General features: G+C 51.9%; 3 protein-coding genes across 3 annotated transcripts; 1 reads left to right on the top strand and 2 right to left on the bottom strand.

Moving 5' to 3' along the window:
* The first annotated feature begins 909 nt into the window (after positions 1–909).
* Positions 910–1,884, top strand: V8C40DRAFT_241612 (zinc finger CCCH domain-containing RNA-binding protein). Its single transcript, XM_083215054.1, has 2 exons — positions 910–1,303; positions 1,366–1,884. Exons 1-2 carry the CDS (start codon positions 1,003–1,005, stop codon positions 1,692–1,694), a joined length of 630 nt encoding a protein of 209 aa, XP_083075092.1. The 5' UTR covers positions 910–1,002; the 3' UTR covers positions 1,695–1,884.
* Positions 1,865–4,302, bottom strand: V8C40DRAFT_241611 (OSBP family protein). The gene is made up of 7 exons (XM_083215053.1): positions 3,929–4,302; positions 3,713–3,818; positions 3,552–3,662; positions 3,218–3,496; positions 2,910–3,159; positions 2,542–2,855; positions 1,865–2,493 (listed from the first exon to the last, which is right to left on the bottom strand). Exons 1-7 carry the CDS (start codon positions 4,035–4,037, stop codon positions 2,142–2,144), a joined length of 1,521 nt encoding a protein of 506 aa, XP_083075091.1. The 5' UTR covers positions 4,038–4,302; the 3' UTR covers positions 1,865–2,141.
* Positions 4,303–7,212: 2,910 nt separating this feature from the next.
* V8C40DRAFT_274158 (uncharacterized protein) lies at positions 7,213–10,617 on the bottom strand (the record flags this gene model as incomplete). The annotated part of the gene is made up of 2 exons (XM_083220575.1): positions 7,213–7,283; positions 7,362–10,617. 2 exons carry the CDS (start codon positions 10,615–10,617, stop codon positions 7,213–7,215), a joined length of 3,327 nt encoding a protein of 1,108 aa, XP_083075090.1.
* Positions 10,618–12,011: the final 1,394 nt, after the last annotated feature.

Here is a 12,011-nt window from a genome sequence, read left to right as displayed (position 1 = left end):
AGGAGGAGTAAAGCAGGTGGCCGAGCAGTTAGGTATATTTCTCTCTTTCTCTCTTCTACGTGATTTTCATTGGCTCACTTGTGACGTTCAATCTTTGTTTACGCAACCCAAAGCTCGCGATTATGAGTTTCACTGCTTCTGATTATACAACAGTTTCGACAGGAGATGCTGATAGCATTGTCCAGGGCCTGGCTGCTTAGGACACGCCAGTCAAAAAAACACAATTAACCCTGACGGAGGTATTGAAAAGTTATTCTCGTGGCAAATTGATACCCAGCAACGAAAAGAATTCCTAGATGGCACTGAGGATGACTACACGAATTCCAGTGACGATCAATTTAAAGTTTTCTCCATGCACAAGACTCTGGCAACCAAATTTCAAGAAATTGTCAAGATTAATAAGGCGGACAAAGAAAGATGAACCTAAAGAAACCACCCCACATCTTTCACCTGGTGAGTCCGATGAGGAGCTTTACAGAACACAAATAGAGATAGGTGCCTTCATGCTGGCAAACTCGTCGTCTGCAAGTTCAATTTCTGAAGATGATGGGGTTGAGGATGGGGCTACATCTTTCAGCATAGAGGAGAAATAACAGAGGCTCAAAGACTTGGAAGAAGAGCTGCTGTTGGTGTTGAATGAGACAAAACTGGTAATTCAACTGGTCATATTGGTTGATGAATATAATACCTGGTAATCTATAAGCTAATCAGGATCAAGTTGTCCAGGTTTAAGATCTAGGAACAAATCACACTCCACAGCGCCTAAGTCAACTCCATCCTTTGACCGTTTCCAGGTGGATCGAAGCAGTTCCACTCAATTAATCAGCCACACACGTGACTCAGCCTCGTCCATGATTGTGGCGTTCTCATAGCTCCTAAGCCATATTGATTCTTTCCAATCCTCCCATCAAAGCAAATCTCCCAATTGATATCATCCACCAAAAAAAAGCCATACATCATCACAGCCTCGTCACATTTTTCTCCATTTCATAAACATCCACAATGGCCAATTTCCTCGCCTCCATCTTCGGTACCGAGCTCGACAAGGTCAACTGCTCCTTCTACTTCAAAATCGGCGCCTGTCGCCACGGCGATCGCTGCTCGCGAAAACACGTCAAGCCCTCGTACAGCCAGACCATCCTCATGCCGAACCTGTACCAGAACCCCGCCTACGACCCCAAGAACAGGATGAACCCTTCGCAGCTGCAGAATCACTTTGACGCCTTTTACGAGGATATCTGGTGCGAGCTTTGCAAGTACGGCGAGCTGGAAGAACTCGTCGTCTGCGACAACAACAATGATCGTATGTTTTCTCTTTCCCCTCCAACCTTCTTCCCATAGCTAACATCTCTCTCTCTCTACAAGACCTCATTGGAAACGTATACGCCCGCTTCAAATACGAAGACTCTGCCTCCGCCGCCTGCGAACAGCTAAACAGCCGCTGGTACGCCGCGCGCCCCATATACTGCGAACTCAGCCCCGTCACCGACTTCCGCGAGGCCTGCTGCCGCCTCAATTCGGGCGAGGGCTGCGTCCGCGGCGGCTTCTGCAACTTCATCCATCGCAAGAACCCCAGCGACGAGCTCGACCGGGAACTCACGCTCAGCACCAAGAAGTGGCTCAAGATGCGCGGCCGGGACGAGCGGAGTGTGAGCCGGTCACCCACGCCGGAGCCCACTAGACGGAGGTTTTAAGAAGGGGGCATACAAGTACGCGCAAATCAATGGGAACTGTTTTGGGAATCAAGGATAATTAGGGATACATGTACTCTTGCGCTTAAGGTCTGGCGTTCCGGTGGGCATTTTCTAAAGCAAAGTTAATAAGTCATCAAGAGAATTTACGGTTGTTAGCAACGTATCGAACGCATGAATCAAAATTGATATAGTTGATATATTTCTCCCAACGCTGCCGTCCCATCGCATGCCCGTGTTAAGACCCAAAGACCTGCTCCCTGCCAACACTGAAAATTAAGCACAAATGCATCACGGTGCGCGCCCATTTATATCGTAGCCTAGCCCGATGTTGTTTGCGCCGTTATTCTGTCAAGGTATTTCCTAGCCGCCTAGCCAATGATTACTCCCAAGATTTTTCATTCCTCACACAAAACCTTCGACCCCCATTTTGTTTTTTTTTCATAAGTCCTACAGGAGGTCACCATCTGCTGGCAAGTCCTTCTTCAGGTCCTGGGCAAAGTCGATCAGGGGGCCTTCTGCGGGTTTGCCAGTCGCCGTGAGCATTTTTTCGATTTCGTCCGGTGACTTTGCAGCTGGTGTGGGAGCATCGTCATTACCAAAGTCAATTAGGCTATCCTCTTCCTTAGGCTTTTCGACTTCCTTGGGCTTTTCAACCGCATGGTTTGTCGGCTTTTTGGTCGCCTTTGGCGAGGTAGCCGGTGGCGGAATGGATGTCGCGCCGCCAGAAGTCTGGCCAGCTACAATTGGGTATATGGCGAGGATCTGTTCTGTCTGCTTCTCGGGAGATGCTGTAGTATCGCTGTGGGGTGTTAGTTGTTTGACCGAAGTTATTGGGGATGACACCAACATATGGGCATTGATGATCCACTCCAAGCTCTCTTCGCCTTCCTCTGGCTCTCCAGGCCCGCTCTTAACAGCACGGAAGAGGCGCGGGACCCATTCGACATTGTCCTGGGCCCTGATGGCAGCCTCCTCACGCTGTCGGTCTTCGATCTTTGTCTTTTCGTCCGTGGCCAGCTCGTGATTGCGTTCCTTAACGGCCTTGGCAGTCTTTTCCCATAGTCTTTGAGATTCTCGCTCTTCCTGCTCCTTAATTGGTCGAGCCAATGGTGGGCTGGGCTTTGACTTTGTAGCATTAAAGAACATGTCTTGGTGGCCGGTCTTTCAAGTTACCCTTGTCAGCAAAATTCGCCATGTCTGGAATGAGCAACTTACCCTCAAATCCTTGATAAACATTTCTTCACTCCATAGGCCCGAAAGCTCAAACAGGACTTCGCCAGTACTCTCCCTCTTGATTACGCCGCCAATAGCGTTGTAAGTGCCTCCAACCCAGCCCTTTGTCTTGAAATCGATGTCGGCGGTCAAGTCAAGTTCGGGACACCGGACAAAGCTGTGGTCGCCAAGCTCATACTTCATTCTGCCGATTAAGATATTCCTTGCATACATGTTGGGCTGTGTTAATATGCTACGGAGAAGTGGTCAGCTGGAATCACCGCGTCGGATCTCCTGTGGATGTGACTCACTATTGCTCTCCCTTGGACTTATTGTTACCCCTGTTTAACAAGGTAAGGAAAGCAATGCCCTCCATCAAGCTGGCAGCGGAATTGCCCAGGAATCTACTCCGAGGCTTGAGGGTACCATCAATTCGAATATGGTGATCGGGGGCCATGTAAAAGTAGCTAGACTTGGGAGGGTGGTGTGAGGTCTGTTCGGAGATGTAGTAGGCACGCTTATTGCCCTCGAGATCCCAGTAGCAGGAGAAGATTTCACCCAGGATCGGATTCAGCGGTTTCTTGACTCCCCTAATGCCTAATCGTTAGCCAAATGCACCGCTTCGATTGGAACAGACAGACATACGGTGGGCGAATGTGCCAACCGCTCAGGTAGAATTTGACGACGGATACAAATCGCTCGGTGGGATCGTCGATGGTGGGAATATGCAGGAGCATCTCGGGGTGGCACATGAAGCTACAACCGGGTCAGCACGGCTACCAAGTAAGCAGAGCTCAAAGGCATACTTTGTTATCCTCTCCAGCATGCTTCGGGGTTCGAGGATAAACGTGGGCAAGACCACGCGACTCAGGTCTGCGCCAGGACGCAGCTGTGAGATGATGTGCGAAAGAACTGCAGTCTAGTGAGCCCAACGATTCCCATATTTCAGAGTGATTCCAGCTCGCCATGTCGCCATGCCAAGCTTCACCTCCCCTCCCCCGCCATGGGGTTGCGCAGCTTACCATTGCCCTGATCCGGCTCCAACCCCTGGGTATCGTCATCGCCATCGATCTTGCCTTCGTCGGTTGAGGATCGATTGCCTGCAGGTTGCGCAAACCAGTTGGTTAACATTTTGAATTTTTCGCAAAGCAGTGCAACAAGGGAAAATGTAGGTGAAGGGTCGTAAAGCCGCGGGAGCGCTCGGGCTCGCAGGACAAAGGGAATAAGAATGAATGGGTATGTAGGGCCGCTCTCCCAAGTGTGGGCAGACAAGGAGGAAAAGCTCTCTGTCTCTGCTTTGTGCGTGTGTCTTGGGAAACCCCGGGGATAAGAATTTAAAAAAACGAAGTCATCCAGGTGCTGAAGAAATGACGGAGGCGGAGGGGTCAAATGGCACAGGACTCACTACCAGCCGTAGACGCTCTACTCCTCCGGGGGAGAGCTAGCACAGACGAAAGCCCCATAGCCCGAAATTAAGCTACTGTAGAGCTCGCTCGCTCGGGAAACAGTGGAAAAGAAAAAAAATCCAGCGGCCGGCAGCCCCTCTAACTCCTAAAATTTTTTAAGATTGAGCAGAGCAATAGCGAGGCTCAAGCATATAAGACGTGCGGTAGCGAAAGCAGGTATTCGAATTCCAAGATTGCAGCAGAGGAACTTGGGTTATCCTCCTCGTCTGTGACTTTTTGCACTTTGGTGGGCGCAAAAAGCAGTGCAGCGCAGCGCAGACCCAGGGTGGCGGAGCGGCGGTTACTTTGGATTGATGACTGACGTATTTCGGGGCGAGCTGTGAAGCTTAGTAGGCGCTGTAGGTCTAATGTAGTAAAAATGATGGCTCGAAACCCACGACCCCGGAAGAGTGCTTAGCAAAAGCGAGAAGAGGAGGGAAGCGAGGAGAAATGAGGATAGAAATAAAAGGGAAAAAGAAGCGAAGACAAAAGGGAAGCTACGTCAAGCTAGAAAACCAGGGTATTGTCTTTCTGGTATTAGCCAAGTAAAAAGTCAACGTCCGTTGTACTCATACTGCGGCATGTGTGTATGAGCTGATCTACCTAGCACCAAGAACTCGAATAACTGGCTAACCCCATGTTCGGGCTTTTCATTTACAGGTGCCTGCAGGCCCAAGGAGGTTGAATCTGTCCGGCGGATGCCACCGAACCGGCTATTGCACTTGGGTTGCGTCTTGAAATAATCTGGGTGCCTATGGAGGAAAACGGGATACGTAAGGATATTCGTACTGGGCATCGAGGCCTCCTCCAGTACTTAGAAGAGACCCAACCTCTAATGATGATGCCATACCTCCGATTGACAATGGGCGGCAAAAAGAAAAAGCAGAGTGAGGGCCAGCCACATGTAAATCCACGCCTTTCTTTGCACGCTTTTGCGCACAATACGAGGTATCGGGTACCTATCAGGAACCACATCATCACATGCCAATTACGTACTCTCTACATGAATCTATGACGTTGCCGCTAAACCTGTCACAGGGTCAACCAATCTAGCCGCTGTGCGATGTACTCGGTACCTACTACCTAGTAGGTATGACAGCTCTCACCAAGCTTCAATGTTAAATTATTTCAGCGGAACACGCACCTTAGGGCCCCGACACCACGGGCAGCATTCGTCCTCGCCGCGTGTTGCCGTGACGAAGCATCCCCAGAGACAATCCGCATATGTCCTACATACCAACCTGCACAGGCACATATTCCTACCTACAGGCGCATGTCGAGATACCTCAGCTTTGATCAAGCCGACTCAACAGTTTTTGTACTAGTTACCTACTGCTAACCTTAGCTGCTAGCTCGCGGGTCACCATCAACGGCAAAGCTCTCCCAGTCAGATCTGGCATCGTGCCAATATACCGCCTTATTACTGGATCCCCCCCCGAATCTCATCTCTCCAGACAGCCCACCGTACGTTGGACATGTATTTTTAACTCCCTGCTAACAAGGAAACAACCAGAAAAAACTGCGCAGAATTACTGTACTGTACTTGACTTTCTCCAAGATAATCACCCCGAGCCAGATGTTATAGCAATAAGCTGGCAGTAATTACCACCAAGCCCATAAGCAGCCAACAAAATCTCCTTACGGCCGTACATTAGTTTTGTCCAAAAAATTAATAGAACATATTAGCAAATCCCAACAAAATCCAACCCCTTCCATCTCAAGCCGAAGAAGAGAGAAAAAAAAACCACCGACTTTCCCTTTTCTCAGCTTCCCCATAATACTTCGGCCGCCGGAACCCTCTCCGAGCCGCGGTCCCCAAACAGCCAACGCACCTCGGAGTCGATATAAAGTCCGGCACGACGAGGAAATCAAAGAGACGCTGTAAATAGAAAAAGAAACAAGAAGGTCATGCAAACACACACAGCGTCTTAGCACTAGAAGCTTCATATCCCGCCGCTCCCGAGTTTGGCACATGGGATGAGACTTTGCCGCTACGGCCTCATGTAGTTTAGGGAGGGGGGCCCAGATCGGGGAGAGGCGGCTGCCTTGCTTCTTGATTATCATGGGTGAAAGCACAAAGGAATTGCCACCGCCGATTACTATTGCTTTCTAATAACTATGTTGTTCTGGCTGACAGACATCATGATCACGACTCTACGCCCAAGGAAACTAGGCGGCTGTGGCGACTTCACAACGATAAAGACTAGCCCGATAATTGTGCGCGTCACACTGAGTCCTCAAACCGGTATCTCATTTGCAGACCACATGCTCCAATTATGCTAGCTTGCCCATCTGCTCTTCAAAGGGGCACCCAGTTCTAGACAAGCAGAAAAAGAAAAATCCAAACGCTCTAGGTATATACACATACTATTATCTTCATGGCTGATCCAAGGTTGCACATGGACTGCCGGGGGGAATACGAAGGGGGAAATAGTCTTTAAGATCTCTCCGCCAATGCTTGCAAGAAAAGTACATCCATCGCTAAATTCGACCCTGCTCTTTATATCAGGTCATGCTTCCGCCTATCCTTTTTTCTTCTCTCTTGGGTATTTCATATGTCTCCTCGGAGCGACGGGCCGTTTGCTCTACCGGTAGATGGACCTGACCAATGGCTCTTTTCCCCCGGTGTGGCTCCTACTCTACTCCCTGCTCCGCCTTTTCGTCCCTGTTAAAGGTATATCCACGATGCCAACAATCTACTCTAAATTCAGGCCCGCTACAAAGCATAGGTGCATACCGCTTTGCTGGATCGCAGCACTTAGACAGTGTGTTTGGAAGCTGCAGCGCAACCACTGCTCATGCGCATCGCTATCGGCTGATGGGAATTGTCATGTACGTATCCGCGTTAATTACTATCCCGCTCACTTCATTCGTGATATCCTCGAAGAACCCTTGATAGGGGCCGGAAGACATTGGGCAAGACGATCCCGATCTATGTAACAGTTAGCAACAGCTCAGATCCTGCACTGCAGTGTTTTTGGTATACAAAAGCGTTCTCTGCTTGGCTTACCTTCTTCGTTTTCAAACATGATGGAGATATCGTCGTGTTCGCCCGGCAGATCCGGCAGATCTAGGCAGACAAAGGCCATGTCGTCGTAGTCCCCGTCTTTGTCGGCCGGCAGCCGCGGGAGCGGAAACTTGGCATCGACGAACCGAATGCCTGACTTGCTGCCTCTGTGGAAAGCCTCGTAAAGATCGGTGCCCTTGAGTACAAAATTCATGCAGTGCCCATGGCTGAACTCTTCGAAGAATGCCAGTAGCTGCAGCTGCTTGTCTTCTTGCTTGATGACCTGAATTCTGGTATATCCTGCCTCCCACTTCTTGTGAATGGGGACAACCATGCGACGCCGCGCAATGGCAAATGTGACTGCCAGCGCATCGAAAACGACTTCAAAGCCGAAGACTGCGTATTGGAAGGCATGGAGGTCCTTGAGGCTGTTGAACTCGATGGATCGTATTGTTTGGTTCATCTTGATGAGCTGCAGCGAGTCCCACATATTTCGCGGCACGTCCTTGCCCACTTGCGATTCAGCGATTGCAATCGTCATGTCCTGCTGTGGTTGGCGAAGGAACTTGAGCACTTTGGCGTTGCTGACCTCCAGGCGCATCCGCAGCTCCCCGGGCTCGACGTTGATTCTGTCTGTGATGGTACCGTACTGATGCTCCAGGACAATCCTCAGCCTGTCTGCAAGGACCGTAGGAGCCGCATCTCCCTCGATACCGTACTCGTCATTTACGACTCTGCCGGCCTTCCACTGCAGCCGGCTAAAGGGTGCCATGCCAAGTGGCTCGCGAAGGCTTTGGGCAATGGTAACGCTGGTAATTGGCACGTCGGTAAAGACTTTCTCGCCGGGCTCTATAGACGTGCCAGTGAGCAGCGAATGGAAGCGAGCGCGTTCTTTTTCGTCGCTAAACACCATTACCATTCGGCCTTTTTGTCGACCATTTTCAAACTTGACTGAAAAGGCAGGTAGGTCTCCCTCAGCTCTGAAGAATCCAAACTGCACTGGCAACGGCGGAGGATAAGTGTGGGACACTCCACACGCTGTCCTCGTCTTTGGCCCTGTCACAACTGCTATGCGGAGCCCAGTGTGCCAGCATCGTTGTCCCTGTGGTCCATTCTCCTTGCGGAGCTTTTCGAAGAGGGCTAGGTCACAAGAAGGTATCTGATCCTTGGGGAATGCTCGGGAGTTGGGGTCCGCATCCAGGTACTGAAAGGACTTGAGTGTGTTTCGGAATACCACCTGCTCGTCGGGCCGCGGCTGGAGCGTTTGCTGAAGCTTCGAGGCGTAGTCGTACATGTTGTAAAGCATTCTGTAGTCGCTCTGTGTCAACTGCACCGACAGCTTGAAGCCACGAGGCAGGCGCAGGTCAAAGGAAGAAGTCTCAGGTCTCCAACGAATATCTTCCCAGCAAGGCCCGCCTGCGCTTGTTCGATCCTGGATCGGCAGTTGGATGTTGCCATCCTGGCTAGAAACCACAAAGATGAGGCCGTTCTGCTTGGTAGGTCGAACCAAAGACAGCATGCAGACGAAGCGCAGCTGCTTGTTCTCTCTCCCTTGCTCCATGAGGTACACCTCAGTGGGCAATCTGCCATAGCAAAACGTTTCTGCCGTATCGCCCACGGGGAAAGCGTCCAGAAGCTCGAGGTAGGTCATGGGGTGCTGCATTGCGGTCAAGCCACCGCCCCAATTGCCCGTCAGCAAAGCGACCATATCCTGGCTCAGCGGAGGATATTCCACCCAAATAGACTTGTCAATGGTTTGCGGTAACACGGTATCTTCTGGTGGCAGGATTTGGTTTCGCTTCATCGAGATTGCAAGCTTCGTCAGGGCTGTCACCAGATTTTGAGCTACATCCGCAACTTCAGCGTCTGGCGCCAGACCTTGAGCCTCAACGAGGTCGGGGAGAACTTCCTGGCAGAGCCAATACGACTTGGCCAGATTGGAGTGCGCCTGCTGTCTGTCTAGTTCAAGCTGCATCTGCGACTGTGGAGTAGTAGGGCGGTCGCGAATAGCTGCCTCCAAGCCCATTCTACCTTTCAAAAACCACCAAAGACTTCCCCGTGCAAGCTGCGACTGGGAACAAGATGATAGCGGTCGTACCTGCTCGGCATGTAGACGAAATAGCGAAAAAAGATGCCTACTTCTGGCAATAAACGTCTTGAGAGCTTCGCTGCCGGCTACCGCGTCTGTGACACGAACTGAGAGCGCTCTCGAGGCCATGGAGGGTGGAGCGCGGGGCGGAGGGTCATTTTGAGAGCTGCCGCTTGGGCGTCGCGGAATCTCACGTAACGACTTTGATGCAGTTGGATTGCTCGGCGACGGGAAAGTGCTGGAATTTGTAGACATGGAGGTAACAGGGCTGTAATCGGTAGTTGGCCTGGCCTGGGCTTCGGGAGACGTAGGTTCTGGGGAATCGTTTAGCTCGCGAGATGAGGGCAGCTTCCTCTCACCCCAATCATGCTCAGATGCTGCACTGGCGGTGCGGGCAGCCTTGGCAAAGGCTCTTCCCTCAGCCAGCGCCATCTGGGCCTGATGAATCTCGATGAAGGACTTTCTATTCTCATCAGTGTTGCCTGGGGCCCCCAGGAGGCCTGGAGATTGGTTTCTACCAGGGTTCTGTGGTTCCAAGAACGACGAATTGGTTCTCGTCTTGGGCAACGGCCTGGATTCGGGCTCAGGGCTGTAGATGGACGAGTAGCCGGTCTGGGTTCGGGATATCGGCTTAGGTACGAAGTCATCTTGCGAGGACGACAGGTCGTTGTTGGAGTAAGAGGGCCTGCTCGAAGGTGGGTTTGGCCGGCTCTGAGGCGGTGTCGGCGGGGGAGGTTGTTGGCGGTCCTTCTTTCTCCTCGATATCTCTATCGTTGGTGTCTCGGACTCGTCACCGCCTTCGCCCATGACCTCGGGGTACGATTCCGTGAACCTCACCGAGAGGCCCTTGCGACTCGGTCGTGGGCTTCGCTTTGGAGATCGGACGTCATTGCCGGCGCCCGGAGCTATAGCGCGGTTCTGCTGGGCCTGCTGGTTGACAGCTAGTGCTTGGGGAAAGCGAGAGATGCTGGTGTCCAGCTTGGGCAGCGAGAGTGAGACCTGGGGAGGAATCGGTGGCGGTGGATGGGAGACGTTGAGCGTGTCGGCAGAGCTGTGTAGGAAGGCATCTACAGATGCAGCGTTGGCCGACTCCTCAGCCTTGCGGTCCTTGCCAAACAGCTTGCCCATGAGGCGGCCTCGCTTCTTCTTGGAGTCGCCATCATCGGCCATGTAAGACTGGGTGCTCTCCATTGCTGGGTCGGCGATGCTGCTCTGCTGGAGATGCTCTCTCTCTCAGTCTCTCTCTCTATCTGTCTCCTGGATTTCGGGGCGCACTGGTCTGGGACTCGTACGTGGTTGGTTCCCCCGTCACCGGCTCTGGAAAAACACTGGCAGCGAGGAGTCTGACTCCCCGTGCGCGACCAGGTGCTTGTGGCTAATGGAACTCAATGCTAAACGGACGACGAAGCTGCAAACCGAATGTTTTTTGTGGCCGCCAGCATATGCAGAAAGGTGCAGGCTGGCCCTCTTGGCATGGGGCGGCGGGAATGTGGTGTAGATTGCTGCCAGCTCGCCTTTTGGGACAGACACACTCTGGTACAAGTAGCACTGGGTCGGGTAATACCTCGTCCGCCTTTACATATGCCAGTACCGTTTAGTACTCGCGGTCGAGGCAGGTACACAGAGATTATTGGGATTTACTGGCTATGTCGTCACGAGGGAATCCAATTGGACTTGATCGGCGCGTCCAGGGAATGACAAGGAAGTTTCAGAGCATTCAAGACGGCTAGACCACAGCTTGCAACCCACAACCCTTTGTCGATGGAGACCCTTATCACAGACAAGACCCAGGGGTACAGGTACTAATGTCTGGTACTTGGAGAGTACATGCCCGTACATTGCAAGCGAGAGAGCGCCTGCAGGAGCCCTATTCTTGCAGCCGGCTGTTGATACGAATGAGCTTAAACGGTGCTCGTATTCCAGCTCTCAGCGCCCATTGTTTACATTGCCTCGTACTTTGACTGCTGTGCTTTCATCGCTTTCCCCTCATCCCTCATGCAAGCGCCACACCATCGAACCCACTACGATGGACTCACTTTGTGCTACCTAGCCGCAATCTGTAGAAGCAATTGGGCCCTTTTTCTGCTCACAAAGACCCCAGTGACCTCTCCCCCACCAACCAAGCCCCTGAGGTCTCGGGGGCTAGAGTGGATCTAGCCCATGGCTGCGCGCCTAATTCGCTCGGGGAGGTCGCTAGCCGGTACCTTTTCTTTCAGGTGATGTACCGACTGGAGGCTGTGAACCTCTTTGTGGCCGCAGGGTTGAAGTCAACAACTGAGCCGAGTTGAGTTGAGGCAAATAAATGGCTCTTGTAGCACTCTTGTAATACTCATGTGGTACTGCTGCCAAACTTGTTTGCTTGTGCATTAATGTTGCGGAACTGGCCATTCAATGCCCGTTTCTTTACGTGCCGCTTTCTGACGTTGGACCTCCCCTATCCCCTGCGCGCCAGAACCGCATGTTGGGGCCGGGATGCCTCAATAGGGAACGGATCCCTGAAACTAACGCCAGGACCACCAGAACCTCAAACCGAGTATTGGAGGATGGCGCATGCTAACTGACTG

The sequence above is a fragment of the Trichoderma camerunense genome (genome assembly GCF_050948025.1).
Source record: "Trichoderma camerunense strain CBS 138272 chromosome Unknown V8C40scaffold_6, whole genome shotgun sequence".
NCBI lineage: Eukaryota > Fungi > Ascomycota > Sordariomycetes > Hypocreales > Hypocreaceae > Trichoderma > Trichoderma camerunense.
The sequence above is the reverse complement of the archived record's forward strand: the minus strand, read 5'-3'. Positions and strand labels throughout refer to the sequence as shown.